The sequence below is a fragment of the Lethenteron reissneri genome, chromosome 31 (assembly GCF_015708825.2).
Source record: "Lethenteron reissneri isolate LAM-NWPU_2019-01 chromosome 31, ASM1570882v1, whole genome shotgun sequence".
Classification (NCBI taxonomy): domain Eukaryota; kingdom Metazoa; phylum Chordata; class Hyperoartia; order Petromyzontiformes; family Petromyzontidae; genus Lethenteron; species Lethenteron reissneri.
The window spans coordinates 12,006,603-12,030,127 of NC_083809.1; the positions used below are offsets into that span (position 1 = coordinate 12,006,603).

A 23,525-nucleotide genomic window follows, 5' to 3' on the forward strand; every position below is an offset into this window, starting at 1 on the left:
CTGCTCCCCGTTCCTCCGTGCTCGGTCACCGCTGGCTGGCGGTGCCGAGTCTTACCGTGTGTGGCGATTTCGCCACTCCCCAACCTCAGCCCTGCGTGGCCTCTGTGGCGATCTCGCCACTCTCCAACCTCAGCCCTGCGTGGCCTCTGTGGCGATCTCGCCACTCTCTGTCTCTATCCCCAACTCTCTCTTCCACCCCGCTGGCTGGTGCCGTCATGAGCCCCTCAGCCACCAGGCTGAGGCACGGCGACCACCCAACGTGGTCTCCACTCTTCACTCCCCCCGACTCCTGGATCTCTTCCTGTCTCCCCGCTATAACTTCTCCCCCCACGTGACCCTGACTCCTCCCTCTCGGATCGTCACATCCCACCCGCCCATTTACGCCCGCATTACATTGTGACAGCAGGGAAACTGTGTCTCACGTATAAGAAATAAAACAGAGGGTGTTAAGATGTTAACACACCAAACAGAGACCTGTTGAACATGCAACACAAAGTTATTCAAATATATGAATCGGTTTTACTCTTTTTGTCAATAAAACAGGGGGTGTTAAGATGTTAAAACACCAAACAGAGACCTTTTGCAAGGAATCAGGTTACTGCATAAACCCCATGTGGTAGTTGTGGCGAACATGCGATGTTCTTTTTTGTATGCATATTCACCACAAGTACCGTGTGTGGTCAATTCTGTACATGATTACTTGCAGAAGGTTCCTGTTTGGTGTTTTGACGTCTTAACACCCCCCGTTTTATTGCCAGAAAGGGTTAAACCTATTCGTATATGTTGATACTGGCAAGGGAGGTCCCATAACGTGTCTCACGTGGTTTGCCCGCTGTCCAAGGTTCGCCCTCCTGTTTGTAAAATTACGCGCAAGATGTCCCTACTAGTTTTCTACATATCTCGCTCAGCAAGAAGGGGCTGCTCGGCCAATTACCTACTGGGACAAGCCAAGTTGGCAATTTTAAAGAGTCGAAAGAACAAGTTGGCAGGTTCCGAGTGCGCGAACACCGCTTTCTTATTCCGTCTGTTGGCGAGCACAGGGATGCAGGTTGAGTTTTGGTTCTCATAAAATGATGAATGATCTGGGCAGGTTCAACCACGGGTGGTGCGCTGACGAAGCGCTGTGTGAAGCCTGCAATGGCGACTTAGTTTTTCACTTTTGATGCGATTTGTGTGCAATGTCGTCTGTGACGCATTTTTACTTACGTGGAAATTTCCCATTCTGGATAAAAGAATAACAAATTGCCAAAAAAAGTCGACTTTCTCGATGCAGCAGTCAAGTTCCACATGCGATTCGCCGATAACCAAAACCGCGGAGAGCAAATTTCGTGAATAACCAGATGATTACTGTACTTTTGATGATCGCAATATCACACATCTTACCTTTATACTGCGTAGCTTGCACCTTGTATTTGATGTTTATAGGAACAAGGTTATTCCCACTGTAACGACATTTTAATAAGATGATTATTTCAAGTCAATAAGATGATTATTTTCTGGTCAATAATCCGCACGTGCAATGCACCATTACTTAATTGCAAAATACTACTCCCCCCGTTGTCACCGTGAAACCAACGGCGAGTGGCAGCATGTAACTTTATAACTTCGTTTTTTTTGCGCACGCCTGCTGATGTGGATGCAGAGCAACCAACTACGATTTCACATTCAGGTGGATGGGTGTGAGTGCGTGTGGGTGAGTGTGGGGAGGGGTGTGGATGGGTGTGGGTGGGTGTGGGTGGGTGTGATAGGGCAGTTGTTGAGATAGTGGAGAGTGTCCCATACCTGGGCAGTGTGCTCATGACTGGCTCCGGTTTGACAGCAGAGGTCTCATTCCGAATCAGTCGAGCGGCATTATGTTTTCATCGTTTGTGTAACGCTGTGTGGAAGCTACCTGGTCTGTCGCTCCGCACGAAGCTTCAGGTCTTCCTCGGCCACGGTCATTCCCTCCCTTCTCTATGCTTGTGAAACGTGGACCTCCCTGATGGAGCATCTTCACCAGTGAGAAACATTTAGGCTGGCCTGCCTAAACGGGCGCGGCACGGGCTAGAGATGAGATGGAGTGATGTGGTACAGGAGGATGTGGAGCTGAGTGGACTTGCCGATGACTGGTACCAGCAGTGTCAAGATCGACCTCTGTGGAGCAGGCTCGTGAAGGACGCTACCGGGCAGTTGGAGGGAGTCACCCTCCAACATCAACGGAGAGCAGAGGAGCGATGCTCACAACAACGAGTTAAGTGCCGGGTGGCTAAAGCACAGCAAGTTGGCACAGTAGAGGGCACAGGTGGTGCATCAGCCAGTCATCTCAGTCAGTCGACCCGTGGCATGGAGTCTGCAGGGACATACTTATTACCTGGGTCTGCCCCGTGACCACCTGCCAGCGGGCGTTTGACACTACACGTTGCTTCAACATGCACATAGCCTGGCACAAGCATCGTGGGGACGTCACCACCACTTAGTGGTGAATGGCGGTTGTTGTATGGGTGAAGGAGTGTGAGTGTGTTGGTCTTCTTCTTCCGCATGCCTGCTGATGTAGATGCAGATCAACCAACCACAATTTCACATTCAGGTGGTAGAGCCAGATAAGCCACATCAGGAGCAGCGGAGTGGTGGTATCGCTGTGATTTGGGGCATTGCGTGGTTACACGGTTTCCCATGGTCTCTGTTCTGGATGACCACAGTCACACTCCTACTACCACAGAGGTTTTTTAAAATCCTTTATATTAAGTTCACTTGCTTGCTTGCTTGCGCGCTTATGACCGTGCAAATCTTTCAGTCGTATTTTTTTACCCACTTCCCGTGATCCAATCGAGCTGACATTTTGCACACAGACTCGTTGTGCGTGACAATTAATTTTCCTGAAAATGTTTTTGTAAAATTTTACACTTTTTAGGATTTTTTTTTATATGTAATTACCAATTGCTTAATGGTGGCAAGCAATCATCTGACCCATGGGTGGCAGCCATCTCAAGCCAGAGGACGAGAGGACTCTAGCCGCCCGTTTCAAAGACCAATGTGGGCTGGGTTGTGGCCCATTGAACACGCATATAAAGGATTTATAGTGAAAAACTTTGTTTTTACGGGTTAATTTTTTAAGTTTACATTTGTGCATCAGGATATCCGCATCTCCTGCTGCTCTGGTCTTTGCGGTGGATGCTGCTAAGAGTGAGACCGCGAACAGCTTCGTGTGAACACCAAAACCCCCAGAGGGGATCCCTCTGCATTGGCTCGTTCACAATAACGCGGTGTTTGTGAGTTCTGTTGAACTCCACCCAGCTTCCCAAGCTTCATCGGGTGTAAGAGCAACAGGCTCTAACAGGAGGCCTTGCGTGACTTCACGCAATGACGAGGGGGAACGTTGTCGAGGTGCTGATGAATTGGAAAGTTGGCTGTTCTCTTCGTATTCACAGCGACTTTGCCGGAGGGTTTTTTCTACATTTTTTAAATTGGACTTCACGAAAATTGGACATTGTCTCTACACCGGTGGTTATCCCCCCCCCCTCCAATCAGGTGTCCCACCAATCCCCTGCCTCCTTGTTTTTTTTATGGTGGCGGCGGCTCCGTTCCATCACCAATTTTCTTCATTAATCGATGGGTATGTGTGTGTGTGTGTTCACGGGTCGTGTCCCCCCACCTAAACTCAGGATTGCATTCCAGTGACACGGTGGGCTTGGGATATCCATAAACTTCACGAGAAGGAATAGTGGTCTACGCTGGCCTACGATGGAGGATAGTCTATGAATGGACGATGGTCTACGATAGTCTATGTAGGTCTAAGATGGTCTACAATGAATGATGTTCTATGAAGAATGATGGTCTATGATAGTCTATGATGGTCAACGATGATCTATGATTAATGGCGGTCTACGATGGTTTACGATGAATGGTGGTCTATAATAAGTGATGGTCTACGATGGATGATGGTCTACGATGAATGTTGGTCTACGATAATCTGCGATGGTCTATAATGGTCTACGATGATCTATGATTAATGGCGGTCTATGATGGTCTACGATGAAATGGTGGTCTACAACAGTCTACGGTGGTCTATGCTAGTTTACGATTGTCTATGTTGGTCTATGTTGAATGGTCGTCTACGATCATCTACGATTGTCTACAATAATATACTGACGACATTCGAGGTATAATAACGAGGATTTCACACAGCTCTCTCATTGACATGCCAATTTCTCTGCTCCAGCAGACCCACCTCTCTCTCTGTCCCCCCCCCCCCTCCTCTCTCTATTTAAGACCACGACACAGAGGTATTGGGTCTCTGTGTGTATGTTGTGTGTCTCTCTCTGTGTGTCTCTGTGTTGTCTCTGTGTTCGTGTGTCTGTCTGTGTGTTTCCGTGTCTGTGTTTATCTTTCTCTCAAATGTAGTTCTATCTGATAACGACTGCTTGTGTTGCAATCTATTATTTAATTTAGTTATTTTCTACGTGACTTTAGCGCAAGAACGAAAGAGTAATTCCTGCAGTCACAAAAACTTCCAATCAAGTGTTTACTTACTGTATACATACAGAGCAACCTTACTATGTATATATAGTAAAACCTTACTGTAGATAGAGACAGGGTGCTTAAAAAAATAAACACTTACATGGGACTATCGTTATTAATGGGAAAAAACGGATAATACACTAACATTATAGCAAATGTGTATTAATAGCTGCAAAAAGTCATAGAGTCTCCACTTGTTCGCCATCATTGTCAACACGTGCCTGGAATCTTCTCCAGGTGGTCTCCAGAGCCTGGAGGCACATTTCTTGTGGTATTGTTGCAAATTGTCAGAAGTGTCCATTTTTTTGAAGCACCCTGTATATATATTCTGAGACATTACTGTAGCTCGTCGACTGCGCACAGAACCCGCTCTCTAAAGGTGCATGCATCCTGCGTTGTAATGGAGGACGTGTTTCTGCATCGTGAGAAAAGTCTCCCCCCCCGGCATGGGGGAAGAAGAACGACTGGATGAAGTGAGTTTGCCGAGTAGCCATAACAAGTCAACTCTTGCTCGTAGCGGGTTTCAGACGTTGTCGAGAACCGAAGTCTCTCGCTCACCTCGAGAAGAGCTGGCACTCCTCACTCGTGAACATGTGCGCGTACTTGGTGTACGACACGTAGCCCCGGAGGGCACTGCAGGGCATCCCCCTCGGCCTCGCGCACCGCCACGCCTCGCCGCGCTCTGCGTCGCCGAAGTCGCAGAGCCGGCCACCTGCCGTTGCGTTCAGGGACACGTGGCAGACAGACCGCTCCTCGCGTCGGCCGGACACAAACGAGCCCCAGAAGCCGATCTTGTCAGGCACGGCCTCGCGCACCCTCTCCAGCGCCGCGACCGCCTTGCTCGAGTGGACGAGCACCACCTCGGCGTGGCTCTCGCCTGGCCATGAGATGCGGAAGGCCACGAGATATGTGCCATCGCCGTGATCGGTCACCGCGCCGGAGGCGGCCGCGTCGAGCTGCACGTTTGAGAGCCTGGCGAGCAGGAAGTCCCCGCCATGGTGCTTGGGGCGCCCGGCGAAGTCTCGCACCTTGACTTCGACGAGCAGCGTGTCACCCACGCTGAGCGGTCGCGTCCTGTTGCCATTCATAACCCTGGCAATGCTGTTGGAGGCTGATGAGACGAAGGTCATGTCCGCGATTGGGCGAGCAATGACCTTCGGTTTATTTTTTAACATCATCTCGTATAAACTTGCACGACAGGAGTAGACCACAGGCATGCCCTCGTCAATCTTTAACAACATCTGCAATAGAAGATATTTTTTTACGTCAATTAATTTGGAAAAGCAATAGCAAAATAGCACCCCCTCCACATCCCCCCACCCCCCTATTCTTGCAAAATTCCTCCCCAATTTCAGGTCTGGTGTTCGGACGCATGATAATCAGAGTAAGCGTATATCCCGACCAGAGACCACTGAGATAAGAATTTGACTTTCAAGGGCTACTCGGGCCGGCAGACAAAGAGTTCCACAATTACGGCTTATAAAAAAAAACGAACAACAATAATACATATTATGTTATAAGAATAGGTTTTACCCTTTCTGGCAAATAGACAGGTGTTAAGATATTAAAACACCAAACTGAAACCTTTTGCAAGGAATATGCAAAAAAATGCTTTGGTAGTATATGCATTCTTTGAAACTGATTGGTTCATACCAGAGACAGCTTTCTTTATAGCCGAGTCTCAAACAGTATTAGACCAGAGGACGCCAAAAGGCGAACAGCACAAAGACAATGCCACTATCAGGACATTGAGAGCTCGGAGCGAGCAGCTACATCATGGGACATCTCTAGCCAGTATCAACATATAAGAATAGGTTTAACCCTTTCTGGCAATAAAACTAACACTGTTTGAGACTACAAACACCCGCACCTTCTTGCAAACGAACACACCCGTACTTACGAATACCTATACAGGAGTTGTGTTAAGATGTTCAAACACCAAATATAAACCTTTTGTAAAAGTTACTGCATTAACCACACACACAGTACTTGTGGTGAACATGCAAAAAAGCGTGGTTCTGATCATATTTGGCATTGTCTTTGAAACTGATTGGCGTACACCAGAGACAGCAGCCTTCTTTAGGGCCTAATCTCACCACCAGTGTCAGTAGACGAGTATAATATACTATTACTTATGTAGTGATATTGCGGATGTCACTGTGGAATGCCGGCCTGAGAGAGGCACGGCGTGCGGTGTGGGTGCAGTACCGGCCCTGGAGGGGCTCGGTGAGCTCTGACTGACAGCCTTGGAAGGCACCACGCTCTGTGTGCAGTGCCGACCCCTACAGGATAGTGTGTGAGAGTGCCGGCCATGGGAATGGGGTTGCTAAGGGCCATGGCACTCTGGTTGACCCCGAAGGACACGTGACCGGTAAAGTCTACACAGGGCCCCCAGATGGGGGCTAGGGGTGGTCACGTGTCAGGTCTGAGGTTCTGCTCGAGGATTCTCGAAGGTGGTCGTGGCCAAGGGCGGAGCCAGCCACGCCACAGAGGATAAAAGCCGGGTCCCCCAGAGGGACCAGCTGCTGTTGTTCATCCAGAAGAATCTACGTTCTACATCCTACAGAGTCTCCAACACGTGGACCTGGACCCAAGCTGTGGTCCGATCCGTTGTAGCTAGTTACCGTGCAGTTAGCCTGGTGGTCCACCACCATAGATTGTTGTCGTGTTAAGGGGTAGTTACCCCGAGTGTTGGTATTAATAAATGTGTTGCCTCCAATGTGTACGTCTGCGACTCAGTTGAATCCACTTCACTTATGTAGTCTATTAGTCTTTCATAATCATGTAACAATTTTATGCATTGTCTTTGAAACTTATTGGCCTACACACGAGACAGCAGCCTTCTTTAGGGCATAGTCTCACCAGCAGTGTCAGACTAGAGAACGCCAAAAGGCGAAGAGTACAAAGAGGACATAGGTGTGGACCAGTGCAGTGACACAAAGACCTTATACCATGTGGACAAATAGCAGGGCCAGATTCTTCCTTCATGTGTACCAGTGTAATGCGAGCGTAAATGGGGTTTGCTGCTGGGCTCTGGCCCAATCACACGGCCCGGGGTATTGGGGGGCGGAGCCCAGTATGGGGGGCGTGTGGGAGGGGCCGCCGTTCACCTCGGGTCCAATTGGAAGCGAGGTGAATGCGGGTGGAGCCAGCAGGGCAGTATGGGAAGGCCGGATCTGACGATCCGGAAGGGGAGGAGTCAGGATCACATGAGAAACAGAATATAGGGGGGAGCCCGGAAGGGATCGGGGTCAGTTGTTGGAGTGAAGAAGCGGGGCAACGTTGGGTGGCCGCCGCGCCATCAGCCACGTGGCTGATGGGGCTTCGGCACACCATCGGCCAGCGGTATGTGGAGTGGAGGAGACGCTGGTCCGCTGTCAGGACCAGCGGGGTGCGAGAGGAAGCGGAGGAGCTGTCGGAGCAGTGCGCATGGGCGCGAGCGAGGAGACGCTGGTCCGCTGTCAGGACCAGCGGGGTGCGAGGAGGGAGCCGACGAGGGAGCGCGTGCGGGGCGCACGCGAGGAGATGCTGGTCCGCGGTCAGGACCAGCGGGGTGCAAAGAGGAAACTAAATAAAAAACCAACGGAGACCAGCAGTGCCTGATGAAGTCTTTTATTACACTGGAGTCAGAAGTGGACTTTTTCAAGGCAAAATGACATCAAGGAAGATGGCTGAGCACTTAAAAAAGCGTAACCCACTTGTTACATCTTCCGACGACGAAGAGGCGGCAACACAGAACCGGCTGACCCCGGGCTCCGTGGTCCCGGTTATTGCAACCACGGCTGGTGTGTCTTCCGCACCAGTGGAGGACATCGGGCGCGCTGGGAAGACGGCCGCCAGCACACGTCCTCCAGCGGCTACGTGGCAGGCCGCCGCCATCGTGAACATCGCAGCGGAGAGGCGGCTGGGCTCTGCCATCTCGGAGGTGCTGCGTGGTGTGCATCGTGCTGCTGATGCGGCTGTTTTGCAGGAAGGAGCCGCAAGGAGAAGACGCCGATGCTGCTTCACCACCTTCAACGAGAGAGCGCCAGAGCCATGGGGGAAGCTGCCGTTGCTGCTGCTGCCTGGGCGGGAGCACCCCCGCACTGGCTCAAGTGCGAGACACCAGAGCAGTCGCAAGAGGACGCTGCGCTCACCATCCGAGTTCTTCGAGGCGTCTCAAGTCACCACCCTGCCGTCCTCTGCTCGCCGCAGCCCCCGGGTGAGTCGTGACGATACGCACCCGGGCCCTAACACATACCTCACCCATTTTGCGTGTGCTGGGTTGCAATTGCGTTGTTATGGCTCGAGATTGCGGAGCGCGGTTCGAGTTGTGTGTGTGTTGAGGATGGACGCGCTGTCTGCTTGTGTTTGCTCTGTGTCAAATAGTGTTTATGCGTTGTGGCATGGGGATGTTATCTTGATGGCGAAGTTAATTATTAATTCGGTTGCGTCGAGTGTCCCGAGCCCCTTACCATCCCGTGGGTTGTCGTGTGCGACGTGGTTTTTTTATGATGATTTTTTTTTTGCTGCAAGGTACGACAGGGTTAACGGTGTGTTGTCTGCCTGCAGCTCTTATCACGATTGTTCATAATGTACGACCTGTATGGAACTTTGCTGCTTGTGATCGCGATATGCTGACTGCACATACTGTATAGAGTGTCTTTCTGTACAGATACGGAGTGCGGTGCATTGTTCTGACCATTGGGTTCAGGATTGTTATTAATTATGCGTACCTGTTCGGAAATTGGTCAATTCGTTGGGGGACCCTAATTTTTGGTTGTATAGGTGTTCGTGCTCGCGAGATTGCATGTGTGTTCATAGGAAATTGCGATTGTTGAGGGATGAGGGCGTTGTTGGTGGCTCTGCCTTCAAGGGTGCATGGAGCCGTAAATTGCCGCCAAGTGGCGTCGCTCTTTCCGTTGATTGCGTGCAGCCAGGGGTTGCATTGCGAGTTGGTGTGTATGAGCAATGTGTCTGGGTCAAAGAATGGGTTAAAAATTCCCCCGATACGACTGCTGTGCGCAGCGAGCTGCGGCGATGCATTGTATCGTTGGGGGTTGTTAACGTGACAGAGGATGTGTGTTGTGACCCCCAGCAAGGGGCAGATGGGGTGCACACACGGGAAAAACTGCCGAATTGGTCGCACGTTGGGCCGCCATTTTGGGCTAGCGTGGGAAATCGCGGGGATGCGCTTGGCGCAGGGGGCTGCCATTTTGAGCGCATGCGGGAAACCTCGGTGGGGCGCTTCGCGCGTGCCGCCGCCATTTTCAGCGCGCACGGGCGTGCGTACCGCCACCATTTTGAGTGCGGGAAACCTCGGTGGAGCGCTTCGCGCGTGCCGCCGCCATTTTAAGTATACACGTCGAGCCGTGGGGATGCGGTTATGGCTGTCATCCCTTGATTCTCGTGTTGCGCTCTAACTTGTGTGCGTGCATTGCGTGTTTTGCGCAATGCTGGCGTGTTGGCGCCCATTGGGGTAACAGGAGCATAGTGGCCCGTGTCTGACTAAAGGGGGGCGTGTCAATGCACCAGCATTTTGGGACTGAGATGCTGGCTGGGTTCTATTCTGGGGCACATATTTCACCAGTTTACACCTGCCATTGTTGAGTGGGTGATGCACGAGTTGTGGTCACATCGGGCTATGGCCGATGGCTGACCTGACAGCCCGGAGGCGAGACACTCCGTGGTATGTCTCAAACTAATGGGAGTCAGGGTTCCATCGTGCAGTGGCAGACTGTTTAACCTGGTGGGCCGGAGGCTCACGGAATTCAGGAGTAGGGGTTCCGTTACGTTGCAGCGAACGGTGAGACCTGGCTAGCATGGGGCAGGAATTCCCCTTGCGGGTCCTCCAGCGGGAATGGCCACGGACTTGTTCCGCTCTGGGTTATAACGGTATTGAATGTATAGGGGAACTAGTCCTGCAGATCCTATTCGGGGATATGGATATTGTGGGGGTTCAAGCAAATGGTATATGGCCTAGGTTAGCGGAATGTGACGGGTCCGGGGTGATTGCTAGGACGGCAGTGAGGCCACATGCTGGACAGCGGGTTCAGCCTATTGGTGATAGTAAACCTAAGTTGTTCGGAATGCGTGTTGGGGAGTGCGACTCCATATCGTCAAGATATTGGCTAGGGAACATTGCCTCTTGGCGGGTCGATGGGGTCTGGCCTTGCCAAGGGATGAACCTTCCCTTGTCTGTAAAGCGTCAGACGATAAGATGCTGGGGTGTGTCCATTGGTGATGGGATAGTACGGGATGGAGCGTGGCTGAGTCATTGCGATGTGCCATTGTCTCGTCCCCGAAATTGCACTGGCCGAATGGATGGCCAGTGGACGTTGCTGTGGTTGGACGACCACGGTGCGGGCGAAGGCAAGTTAAATGTTGCCGCTGGAGAGCGTTGCTCTTTCCATGCGAGGGTGTGCGGCCGGGGGCTGTGTTGAGAGTGACAGTGGGTAGATGCTGTGTACGTGAGATGTCTGTGCTGATCCTCAAGGGAGGACTGCTGATGGGCAAGAGCAGGACAATTTTTGTTGTCACGTGCAAATTATATTTTTTATTTTAAATGTAGATACTGGGGCATCCCCCAGGTGCAACTTCTTGCCGGATATAGGGGTCGACCTGATGTGCGTTTCGTCGTGCTGTGCCTCAGGGGGTTGGGTTCTCCTTCTCGTCACAGATTTTCGGCGCCTGCCACACTGGGTGTCACCGGTTGTGGTAACCGGATGTGGACTTGAAGGGGGAGTGGAGCGCCTGTTCGTCACTCCTGCTCTACCAGTTGTTCTCTGAATTTGGACTTGAGCCAGGTGGATGGATCAGCAACACGGACACGCTCTAAGACACCGCATTCCTGATTTATGCGCGTCTGCCGTTCTTGCGTGTCCGTTACCGTTGTTGTGCATTGCCTTCCATTCCTCAATTCTTTCTTGCTTGTTGCACGGAGGACGGGCCGGTGTTCCGTACCGGATCCTAATCCCTTTCCTTTCGTTGATTGTGTTAGTCGTTTTTGTGCTCTCCATTGTGTCGGTTGTAATTCCTGAATGTGTTGCTGTCGCTCGCATTATTTTATCCTGTTTCAGCCGGGACGGCTGGTCTTTTACATCAGGGGGGGGGGGGGGGTCATGTAATGCGAGCATAAATGGGGTTTGCTGCTGGGCTCTGGCCCAATCACACGGCCCGGGGTATTGGGGGGCGGAGCCCAGTATGGGGGGCGTGTGGGAGGGGCCGCCGTTCACCTCGGGTCCAATTGGAAGCGAGGTGAATGCGGGTGGAGCCAGCAGGGCAGTATGGGAAGGCCGGATCTGACGATCCAGAAGGGGAGGAGTCAGGATCACGTGGAAAACAGGATATAGGGGGGAGCCCAGAAGGGATCGGGGTCAGTTGTTGGAGTGAAGAAGCGGGACCACGTTGGGTGGCCGCCGCGCCATCAGCCACGTGGCTGATGGGGCTTCGGCACACCGTCAGCGGTGTGCGGAGTGGGGGAGTGGAGGAGCTGACGGAGGAGCGCGCGTGGGGCGCGTGCGAGGAGACGCTGGTCCGCTGTCAGGACCAGCGGGGTGCGAGAGGGAGCCGACGAGGGAGCGCATGCGGGGTGCGTGCGAGGAGACGCTGGTCCGCGGTCAGGACCAGCGGGGTGCAAAGAGGAAACTAAATAAAAGACCAACGGAGACCAGCAGTGCCTGACGAAGTCTTTTATTACACCAGCATGAAATGTGCACGGTAAGGCTTTGTAATAAATAAATAAAAACCTTGAATCGTACCTTGAGGTTGCTGGAAAAATACACCATGACGATTACCACCAGAGCGAGGAGAACAAATATCTTGATCTTGATGTCCATTGCCCTGACAATAGCTCTCGTCCAAAGATCACTTAAGGGAAAGAAAGAAACCCATCTATAAACAATAGAGATCGAAGACTCACACAACAAAACCCCGGTACAAAATGTACACACATACATGTACATGCATACAGATACATACACACACACACTCGCGTACAGACACGCATCAAAGACAAAGATCCCCCGTATAGCCTTAGCAGACTGTTTTGGCAAGTGCTGTTAGCGAGCACCTATGAAAGCCAGAACAGCACACGAGGGGGTGGGTGGCCAACACCACTCCCAGCCGCCTTTGTCTCTCCAGCAGCGATGTTTTTACGCACCGCACCAGATCATTATTTGAGGCTGAGTCGACCTATGGGAGGCCCAGGACCGGTTCATATAATCATCACTGGGTCTTGGCCGTGAGCAGGAATCGAACTCGGGTCGCCTGGTTCATATCGCAGCGTAGCGCTAACTGCTCCATTACCGCTCGCCAGACACACGTACATACATACATACACACGCATACATGCAGACACATACACACACGTACATATATACAGACACATACACACACATGTACGTATACACACGCACACGTACATACAGACACATACACACGCATACACACGTACATACAGACACATACACACGTACATACAGACCCAAACATCCACATACACACCTACATACAGACACATACACACGTACATACAGACCCAAACATCCACATACACACCTACATACAGATACATACACACGTACATACAGACACAAACATCCACATACACACGTGTGGTGCCACGACCGCAGAGCAACTCTGCAAGCGCCGCGACTCCCTCCCGGCCCCCGCACTAAATACGCCACCGGCACGCAGTGCACCCACGTAGTAGTATCCTGGCGGGGGGGGGGGGTTGCCTGGCACATCGGGTTTTCATCCGAAGGGCCCCTAGGGGGAGAGTCCCACGGTTTCCCGGTGCCAGGAGATTGGCTGACCCCCACAGGACAGGTTACACTGCGGTGCCCCTAAATTGGCTTAAAATTGTATGGGCGACAAAAAAAGAGGTTCCCTGGGCCAACCGCAATGAGTTACTCACAACATTGGGGGGAGGACTGAGGGTGGAATATTAGGCGTAAAGAGCAAAACCGAAGGCTCATACTACTGGGCACGGGAGAACAATGGGTAAGGGGTGGGAAGAGCAAAAAAACGAAGCGATGGGTGGAGGCGTAACAGACGCTCCAGGTGAGGGCGGGACATCAGTTGTAAATCGAAAGGTAGGCGCGTGATTGGCTGCACGAGGTGACACCCCCCCCCCCCCCCCTCAGGCCTTTAAAGTTTAGAGAAAAGGTGGGAGCTCCGGGACGATTGAGCCAGTTGTCTACAACCTCCGGGCCATCACGACTCACTGCCTGCCGTCCTGCCTCTTCAAGCCACTCACAGCATCGGGGTCCCCGGCGTGAGCGCGAGCGCAGGGCTGCAGCGTAGGGGTGGTGCGAGTGATTTGAGCGTGAGGCGCGTGTCCTGCACCACACAAAGCCGCCATCGTTTGCGCGTGCTTGCGCTCGCGTGCGTGTTTACACAGTGTGCTTTACGCAGCGCGTTTACACGGTAGAAATGCGTTAACGGTGAGGCGTGCCCATTGCCCTATCCCAGCCGTTCCTTTCCCGCTGGCATTAGCCTCTGTTTGCACAGCAGATTAAGGCTTATCCATCCAGGGGGTAGGTGTGCATATTCATACCGCCGCCGTTTCTGTTGATCAGCGCTCGGCGTGTGCTGGATAACCTCGGCGGTGGTAAGCGCTCGCGTGCAGCGAGTTTCCACAGCGCGCTTTACGCAGCGAGTTTGCCTGTTTGCATTACGCTGCCGGGTCCTCCGGGGGCCGTAGCACTGGCCGTTGGGGAAGCACGCACCTATAGATATTCATACAGCCGCCGTTTATTTTTGGTTTACATTAGCATTGCGGGCACGCGGATTAGGGCTTAACGACCAGGAGGGGCGCGTGCATAGTCATACCGCCGCCGTTCGTTTTGGCCAGCCCCAACTTTGTGTGGGGAAAACGCGCCCGCAGGGACGCGCGCGTGCACGCCTCCGTGTTCGTTTTTGTGTGGTGGTGTACGGGTGCATGGGGGAGATAACCCACTCACTCACCCATCCACCCACTAATCCACCCATTCACCCACTCACCCACTCACTCACAATTCACCTACCCACTCACCAACTCACTCAACCACTCATCAACTCACTCATCCACCCACTCACTCAATCATCCAGTCACCACCTACTCACCCACTAAGCCACTCATCCACCCATCCACCCACTCACTAAATCACCTACTCACTAAATCACCCATTCATTCACTCACTCATCCACCCACTCACTCACTCATCCACCCAACAACACACTCATCCACTCACTCAGTCAGTCATCCACTCACTCACTCATCCACCCACTCACCCACGCACTCTAAAATCATAAGTCAGAAGTGGACGTCTTGTTGATTTACAAGAAGTTGTCCCCAATTACAAATGTATAGGCATTGTAAAGTTACCGTCGCACAAATATTTTAGCGACTTCAATAACAGCCGGCTTTAATGAGGATCCACTCACCCATTCACTATGCCACTCACTGTTTCACTCACCCACTCACTCATCCACTCAATCATCCACCCACCATCACACTCACCCTCCCACTCACCCACCCACTCAGTCAGTCATCCACCCACTCACTCATCCACCCACTCGCTCACTCATCCACCCATTCACCAACAAACTCCAAAATCAGCAGTCCGAAGTCGGTGTCTTGTTGATTTACAAGAAGTTAATGTCCCCAATTACTAATGCATATGTATTGTAAAGTTACTTTCGCAATCAAACATTTTAGCGATTTTAAGAACAGTCGGCTTTAATGAGGATCCACTCACCCACTCACTCTGCCAATCACTGATTCACTCACCCACTCACTCACTCATGCACCCACCCACTTACCCACTCATTCACCCACACACTCGCTCTCCAACTCACTCGTCCAACCACACTCACTGACTTATACTCTCTCACTCATCTACCCTTCTTCACCACTCACCCAGCCGCTCACTCACCCACCGACTCACCCACACACTCACCCACCAACCCACTCACCCTCCCACCCACCCACTCACTCTCCAACTCATTCACCCATTCACTCACTGACTCACCCAACCAATGATTCGCCCACGCATTCACCCATTCACCCACTCACTGACTCATTCACTGACTCATCCAGCCTACTCTCTCATTCACTCACCAACCAACTCCCCCACTCACTGACTCACTCACCCACCCTCTCACTGACTCACCCACCCACTCACTCACCCACTCCCTCACTCATGCACCCACTCACTCGTCCAGCCACATTCACTCACCTGCCCATTCACCCACTCACTGACTTGCTCAATGACTAACCCACCCACTCATTCACTAACTTACTCACCTACAAGCTGACAAACTCCCTCACATCCACCAACTCACTCAGTAACTCATCCACCAACTTACTCATTTACCCATTCACTCACACACTCACTGACTCACCCACTGACCCACCCATTCACTAACTCACTCACCTACTCACTCACAGACCTACTTTCTCACTCATCCACCCACTCACTGACTCACTCACCCACTCACTCACTAACTACCTCACCCATCCACCCACTCATCCACTCACACACTGACTCATTCACTCACCCACTTCGTTAGTCAGTCGGCTTTAGCGACGGCACCAGACGTGGCGTGAATGAAGCTCTAACCTTGCATTTGCTCGTCAAAGTAGACAACGCGTTGGCAAAATCTTTTTACTCTTTGGACCTGCGTGGTGGATTGATAAAATTGTTCCGGAATAGTCCGTTCAAAGTGTATTTTACAAAGGCGTACGTTAAACCAAGGACCAATTAAACTTCAATCGCTTGTTAAAACCCCTCAAACCCCTCCCCCCAGGGGTCATTGATGTATGAGCGGCCCACCCAATCACTCACTGATTCTCCCAATCACCCACTCACACAGTCACCCACTCACTCATTTACCAACAAACACACTCACCCACTCACTCACTCAACCACACTCGCCCACCCACTCATTAATTCATTCACCCACTCAACCACTCACTCACTTGCCCACCCACTCGAGCAATCATTCACCCAATCACACACTCAATCATTTGCACACCCACTCAATCACTCATTCACCCATCCACACACTCGCTCACTAGCCCACTCACTCACTCACACGCCCACTCACTCACCCATTCACCCACACACTCCCCCACCGAATCACTCATTCAACAAACCAACACAATCAAACAACCACTCACTCACTCACTCGCCAAAACACACTCAATTACTGATTCAAACACCCATCCACCCACTCACTCATTCACTCACTCATTCATTCAGCCAACCACCCACTCATTCACCGACTCAATCGCCCATAGATTCATTCACTTATTCATCCATCATCACACTCAATAACCCACATACTCACTCGCCTACACACTCACTGATTCACCAACCCATCCACCCACCGATTCAATCATTCGTTCACCCACTCACTCATCCACTCACACAATCACCCACATACCCACTAGCACACCTATTCAATCACTCATTCACCCACACACTCAATAACACTCCCACCCATTCACTCACTCGCCCACCCACTCACACACCCACTCACTCATTCAGACACCCACCTACTCATTCACCAACCCACTAACATACTCACTCATTGGCCCACCTACTCATTCACTCACTCACTCACCCACTCGTTCACCAACTCACTATTCACCCACCGACACACTCACTCGCTCACCCGTTCACTCACTTATATACTCACTCACCCACCCACTCGCCAACCCACTCATTCATTAATTCACTCACTCAAGCACTCGCTTACTTGCCCACCCACTCGATCACTCATTCACCCACTCCCCCACTCAACCGATTTCCCACCCACCCACCCACTCCCTCACTCATTCAACCATCCACAAACTCACTCACTCGCCCACTCACTCATTCACCCACTCACCCACTCTCTTACTCGCCCACCTACTCACTCATTCATTCACTAACACAAACACCGACTCACTCGCCAACACAATCACTCATTCATTCACCCATGGGTAGTGTTGGTTGGGACGTTTGCTGCTTCTGCTGCTGCACATACCTGAGCTGCTGCCATACTAGTAGATGATATCTGTGAGTGTGCTGAGCCTTTAGATCTTGTGGTGGACTTAGATGAGACAGAGTGCTGAGATCGTGTCTCTCTTAAGCCCTCCACGCGGTCCATTGCGTCTTGTAGCACTGCCTTCATATTAACAGGACCCTGCGGGGTGGGCTGGTAAGAACGAATAACCAAAGAATATAAACATAATGTATTATTACACTTGTTTAGCCAGGAAAGCCCCACTGAGTCTAAAGGTTTTTGTAGGGTCCTACCAAGTGTTTGCAGTAGGGGGCGATGTTGCTACACACCGAATCGGACGATACGAAGGGAGAGTGTGAGGCCTATTTCTAGGCTTTAGGCCTAGCTGTAGGCGTGAGGCTGCTGTGAGTTAATTTTTAATTTACATGTTTTAATTATTTATGTAAAAGCTTTAAATGTAAATGTTTATATTTAAAAACATCAGGGAATGTAACATTGTTAAACATTAATTCCCTTTCACACATGCGGGGGTATGATACGAAGGGAGAGTTTGAGGCCTAGTTTTAGGCTTTAGGCCTAGCTGTAGGCCGCCGTGAGTTAATTTTAAATTTAAATGTTTTTATTATTTATGTAAAAGCTTTAAATTTAAATGTTTCTATTTAAAAGCATCAGGGAATGTAACATTGTTAAACATTAACTCCCTTGCACACACGCGGGGGTACGATACGAAGGGAGAGTTTGAGGCGTAGTTCGAGGCTTTAGGCCTAGCTGTAGGCTTTAGGGCGCTGAGTTAAATTTTATTTAAAAGTTTTAATTAAAAGCTATCTCAGGGAATTATAAGGAAATGTTACACTTGTTTAGCCAGGAAAGCCTCATTAATTTAAATGTTTTAATTAAAAGCTATCTGAGGGAATTATAAGGGAATGTTACACTTGTTTAGCCAGGAAAGCGTCACTGAGTCTAAAGGTTTTTGTAGGGTCATGCCAAGTGTTTGCAGTAGGGGGCGATGTTGCTACATGGACGGACGGATGGACGATATAATCTATTGTAGGCTGGTCCACTTCGTTCCTACCAGTATCAGAGCAGTTCAAGGAAGTGCTCTTGTATGCACACTCCCTCGATGCCCTCGTCTGTTTTCACCTTCATCAGGAGGGAAATGTATTTATTTGCCGGCAGCTTGTAGCTTGAACTGCTCACCTTCACTCGCTTTATCACCCGCTGAATTGAGGCCACTGTGTATGGGGCGTTTTGAGCTTCAGATATATCTGCTTCAACCTGGTCCCATGCCCTTTGTATCCTGGCATCAAGGTCCTGCTTCTCAGCATCATAGCTTTCCAAGGCCCGCTGTGCCAGCCGGACCTCTCTTTGTGGCCTTGAACTCCCTTGGTCCTCTTGAGGCAGGATGGGAGGCACTGGATTGCTTAAATTACTTTCTTCAGCATCTCTCCCTGCTGAATTGTGGCTTTCCATGCTGCGATGCTTGCAACACAATTTTAATGTAGACTCGTTGCAGAGCTGGTTGCTTGTTTCAGGGCTGACTACTTGAGGGCTCCTTTCTTGCTGCAGGGCTGTTTGCCTGAGAGCTCCTTGCTTGCTGCAGGGCTGACTGCTTGAGAGCTCCAAGAAGGAGCTGGCTGGTTGGGAGCTCCAAGAAGAATGTCTTTTTACTGTCTCGGCCTCGCTATGCGCTGCGTTGCACCACTATCCAAGCAGATAACCTCGCATCCAATAAACATTCAGAGCCAGGGTGAACATCCGACTCCAAACGTATTTAATGAATTGAACGAGGTAAAACTGATGGAAAAACACAGCACAAATACAGCATCTGTTAATACTTGGTAATATCAATACAATGAATACTACAGCATCATAACATGTCTTAGATAACATTAAACTCAACAATAGATCCTGGATAGACCAGGCACCTACATTAGTACTGAATAGCTATAAAAGAGTATAAGCTACTGTGTTAAGTAAGGGCACTTCGTGTGATCAACCATGCTGCAGCCCAAATTTACAGCACTACACATAATACTGAACTGTGGATGAGATATTTCATCATCCTTGCTCTCAAGATCGCAATAAGGTTACATGGGTACGAGTATGACTCGACTTATTCAATTACAAGTAACATTTACAATAAGGCAAGTTGCAGGCTTCGTTGTTAACAAGGCCTCGTATTTATCATAACAATTTAACAGCATTATAAGGGCATTTACAGCATTATAACGGCATTCCCAGTATTATAAGAACATAAACGAACTTACAGACAATGCTTTTTAAAGTCCCACAATGAACAGATGCAGCTGTCTTCACTGGGACGCGATTTGTACCACCATTTTGTACTGTGTAATGGCTGACATCCCTGTCGGGTGGTTGGGAGGCTGTCAAATTGTAACTTCCTGGTCACGTGACGAAACTCAACCTCAAAACAGGAAATTCCTGTTTACACACACCCCCACATCTGCCGTGAGGCAAAACACCTGCCGTGAGGCAGAACAGGTAGTGTTGGCTGGGTCTACGGTGCAGTCCTGAGTCTGTACAGTTCTGAGACTATGGCCAGTTCTTAGTCGATGGGCAGTGCTGCATCTATGGGGAGCTGTGAGTTTATACTGGTAGGAACCTCCTGGTTACATCAGCCCACAGGGGATTATTGTGTCCGTCCGTCCGTCGTGGAGGGAGGGGCTGGGTGGGAGGGGCTGGGTCGGGACGGGAGGGTGGGGAGGGCTGGGTGGGGAGGGTGGGGCTGGGTGGGGAGGGTGGGGATGGGCTGGGTGGGGAGGGGCTGGGTGGAGAGGGTGGGGAGGGGCTGGGTGGGGGTGGGAGGGGTGGGGCTGGGTGGGGAGGGGCTGGTCACCCCGTGGTGCCCTTATAAAACTCAACATTTAACCTACTCACGCCGGCTTGTGCCCGCCCTCACAGTTGGGCATATTTTCGGAATACACCACGCTGCCGTTGACCCTGGCCATTGACCGAGCAACCCAACGTTCCTACCAGCTCCTTCCGCAGGAATGTGTTGGGTTGCAATGCTGAGTCTATGGGTGGCAATGCTGAGTCTGTGTAGCATTGTTGAGTCTATTGGTAGCAGCGCTAAGTCTATGGGCAGTGAGTCTATGGGTGACATTGCTGAGTCTATGGATGGCAGTGCTCCATTAAGATAGCTTGTATCCCCTTGATACTTGTGTGATGTATTTTGGGAGTGTGGTAGAGGGGGGAGAATTGTATCCTTGGTAAAATCCTGAGCCTGCGTGCTCATATTAGTTTTTAGATTCGCTTATTTATTTACTTATTTGATTTTAGCTCGACCTCTGGGTGAAACGCGCTTGCTAAACGTTCACTATGATTATACTATGTTGTTGTGCGGGGGCGCCTGTGGTGTCTCCGAACAACCACAGCAGTGGAGGGAGCGCGTCTGGTTCCCTCACAGCAGCAGTGGACATAGCGTGGCTCTCCCTCAGGGCAGCAGTGGACAGAGCACGGCACTCCCTCAGGGCAGCAGTGGAGACAGCGTGGCTCTCCCTAAAGCCAGCAATGGAGAGCACGGGGGTCCCTTAGGGCAGCAGTGGACGCAGCACGGCTCTGCCTCAGGGCAGCAGTGGAGACAGCGCGGCTCTGCCTCACTCTCACTCACCCGTCTCTTGCTTGCGGTCACGTGATGCACTTCAACCAATCCGGGGGTGTACATGTTTGGGAGGGGCGCACCTCTGGTTGGCTGCTTGCTCGCAGTCACGTGACGCACTTCAAGTAATCCGTGCCGCGTTAATCACAGTCACAGAATGTCAGAGCTGGGTGGTTATATATTAGTATGGGCAGTGCTGAGTCTATGGGCAGCAGTGATGAGCCTATTGGCAGTGCTGAGTCTATGGTGCAGTGCAAGTCTATGGGTATCAGTGAGGCTATGGGTGACAGTGATCCATTAAGAACGTTTTTTTCCCTCGATAATTGTGTCATGTTTATTGGGAGCGTGGTGGGGAGGAATTGTATGCCTGGTAAAATCATGAGCCTGCGAGCTCATATTAGGATTTATAATCGCTTTGTTAATAACTTATTTGCTTTGAGCTCGACCTCTCGGTGACAAGCGATTTAATAAGTGGACATTATTATTGGATGGGACGTGCTGAGTCCATGGTGCAGTCCTGAGTCTTTGGCCAGTTCTTAGTCGATGGGCAGTGCTGAGTCAATGGGTAGCTGTGAGTTTATGGGTAGTAGTGCCGAGTTTATGGATGGCAATTCCACCCATAAACTCAGTTCACAGCTACACCCAGCAGCAGGGGTCACGCGGACGCTGAGGGCAGCTGGGATTCTCGACGGTAGCAGGAGAACTCTGATCTAAATTCGCTCTCTCCCTCCCCTCCTATCCTCTCATAGCCCGTTAATCCCCGTGTGACATGATGTCCTCCTGCGCGGCCAATCGAACGCTTTACCTGCCGAGTTTTGAACGATCTGTCCGTTGGGGGGGGGGCATCACGTCATCTCCCCCCCTCTCTTTCCCCCCTTTCCATTGTCCCCATATCTGCGTTCCTCATCTCTGATTCACCGGTAATTTCCTGCCTCTCTTAAATCGCTCCTCCTAGGGCGCCCAGGGATTTTCCCCCACCCCACTGTTTGCACTGCCCGTAGAGTGTTTGTCTTCGAGGCCCCACCACCCGTGTTGTGTCTGCTTCAACGCGGCCAGCCTTTAAAGCTGTATGTGTCCCTACGACTTTTTAAGTTGACTTTAGGGGGGCCACCATGTAATCCGGCCTGGTGGGGGTCAGCCAATCTCCTGGCAACAGGAAACTGGGGGACATCTCTGCTATGGGCCTTTCGGATGAAAACCCGTGGTGCCAGGCACCCTCCCCCCATCGAGACCCAACGTGGGTGCGTGTCTGTGTTTAGTGGGGGTGTGCGTGTGTTCGTGTGGAGATGAGCGAGGGGATGGCTGCGCCAGCGGAGTTGCTCCGTTGCTGTGGCACCACAGTAGGTGTGTGGTCCTTTCTTCGTTTGTAGGTGTGTGTCCCGGCCTCTGTGTATAGGTTTGTGCCCTGTCCTCCATGTGTAGGCATGTGGCATGTCCTCTGTATGGAGGTGTGGCCCATCCTCCGTGTGTGGCCAGTCCACTGTGTGTAGGCGTGTGGCCCATCCTGTGTGTGGCCCGTCCTATGTGTGTCAGTGCGTGGCCATCCTCCGTGTGTAGGCATGTGGCCCGTCCTCTGTATGTCAGTGCGTGGCCCGTCCTCCATGGGTAGGCATGTGGCCCGTCCTCTGTGTGGAGGGCATGGCCTGTCCACCTTGTGAAGGGGTGTCCCAATCCACCTTGTGTAGTAGGCGTGTGGCCCATCCTCCGTGTGTAGGCATGTGGCCTGTCGTCTGTGTAGGCGTGTGGCCCGTCCTCCGTGAGTAGGCTTGTCGCCGCCCGTCGATCGTGTAGGCGTGTGACCCGTCCTCTTTGTGTGGGCGTCGCCCGTCCTCCATGTGGAAGCATGTGGCCCATCCTCCGTGTGTCAGTGTGTGGCCCGTTCTTCGTGTGTAGGTGTGTGGCCAGTCCACCGTCTAGCCTTCTGGCCCGTCATCCGTGTGTAGTGCGTGTTTGACGAGGCACACACTGAAGTAGGAGGCACCACAATTTATTACCATTAAACGGATTTACAAATTACACTCTGGCTATTCTAGACCCCAACAAGGGAGAGGGGATCCCTGCCCCACCGAGTTCCTACTACCGACGGTCTCCCGCTTCCCCCGACGTGACCACGCACCGCCAGTTCTCCCACTCGACTGCCCGATGGCTCCGCCTCTTCCTTGACCCCTCCTCGAGCGTGGCCCCACTCGGCCTCTTGCCACGCTCCTTCCTCCGACTCTCCCGACGGAACCCGTGACAGCGCCCCTTGGGCCCCCGTCGACAGGTAAATGAAAGGGAAGTGCGCCTCCCCACAGCAGTCATGCAGTATCGGGCTTTTACGCCGCAGAGACGCTATTTACGTCTCTACACATGTGTAGCCACGTGGCCCGTCCTGCGTGTGTAGGCATGTGGCCCGTCCTCGATGTGAAGGAGTGGCCCGTCGACCATGTGTAGC

General features: G+C 51.6%; 2 protein-coding genes across 3 annotated transcripts in view; both read right to left on the minus strand.

The window, feature by feature from the left end:
- LOC133349862 (indian hedgehog protein-like) overlaps positions 1 to 23,525 on the minus strand; it is a 116,363-nt gene that overhangs the window by 41,592 nt on the left and 51,246 nt on the right. The gene's annotated exons all lie outside the window — the stretch shown is intronic.
- LOC133349806 (NXPE family member 4-like) lies at positions 706 to 19,145 on the minus strand. Of its 2 annotated transcripts, XM_061563581.1 has the most exons (5): positions 18,670 to 19,145; positions 17,494 to 17,664; positions 12,237 to 12,345; positions 5,056 to 5,738; positions 706 to 1,442 (listed from the first exon to the last, which is right to left on the minus strand). In XM_061563581.1, exons 3-5 carry the CDS (start codon positions 12,312 to 12,314, stop codon positions 1,277 to 1,279), a joined length of 927 nt encoding a protein of 308 aa, XP_061419565.1. In that variant the 5' UTR covers positions 12,315 to 12,345; positions 17,494 to 17,664; positions 18,670 to 19,145; the 3' UTR covers positions 706 to 1,276. The 2 variants fall into 2 exon arrangements, with proteins under 2 accessions (XP_061419565.1, XP_061419566.1); XM_061563582.1 differs by lacking the exon at positions 706 to 1,442 and having other exon boundaries at positions 5,038 to 5,738.

Excerpts from the sequence above, each read along its gene's own strand:
- LOC133349806 (XM_061563581.1), bottom strand. The coding sequence starts at position 12,314 with ATGGACATCAAGATCAAGATATTTGTTCTCCTCGCTCTGGTGGTAATC. Across the intron at positions 5,739-12,236 it reads ATTTTTCCAGCAACCTCAAG|ATGTTGTTAAAGATTGACGA; the intron begins GTACGATTCAAG and ends CTTCTATTGCAG. Across the intron at positions 1,443-5,055 it reads GAGTGCCAGCTCTTCTCGAG|TGGGAATAACCTTGTTCCTA; the intron begins GTGAGCGAGAGA and ends ATGTCGTTACAG.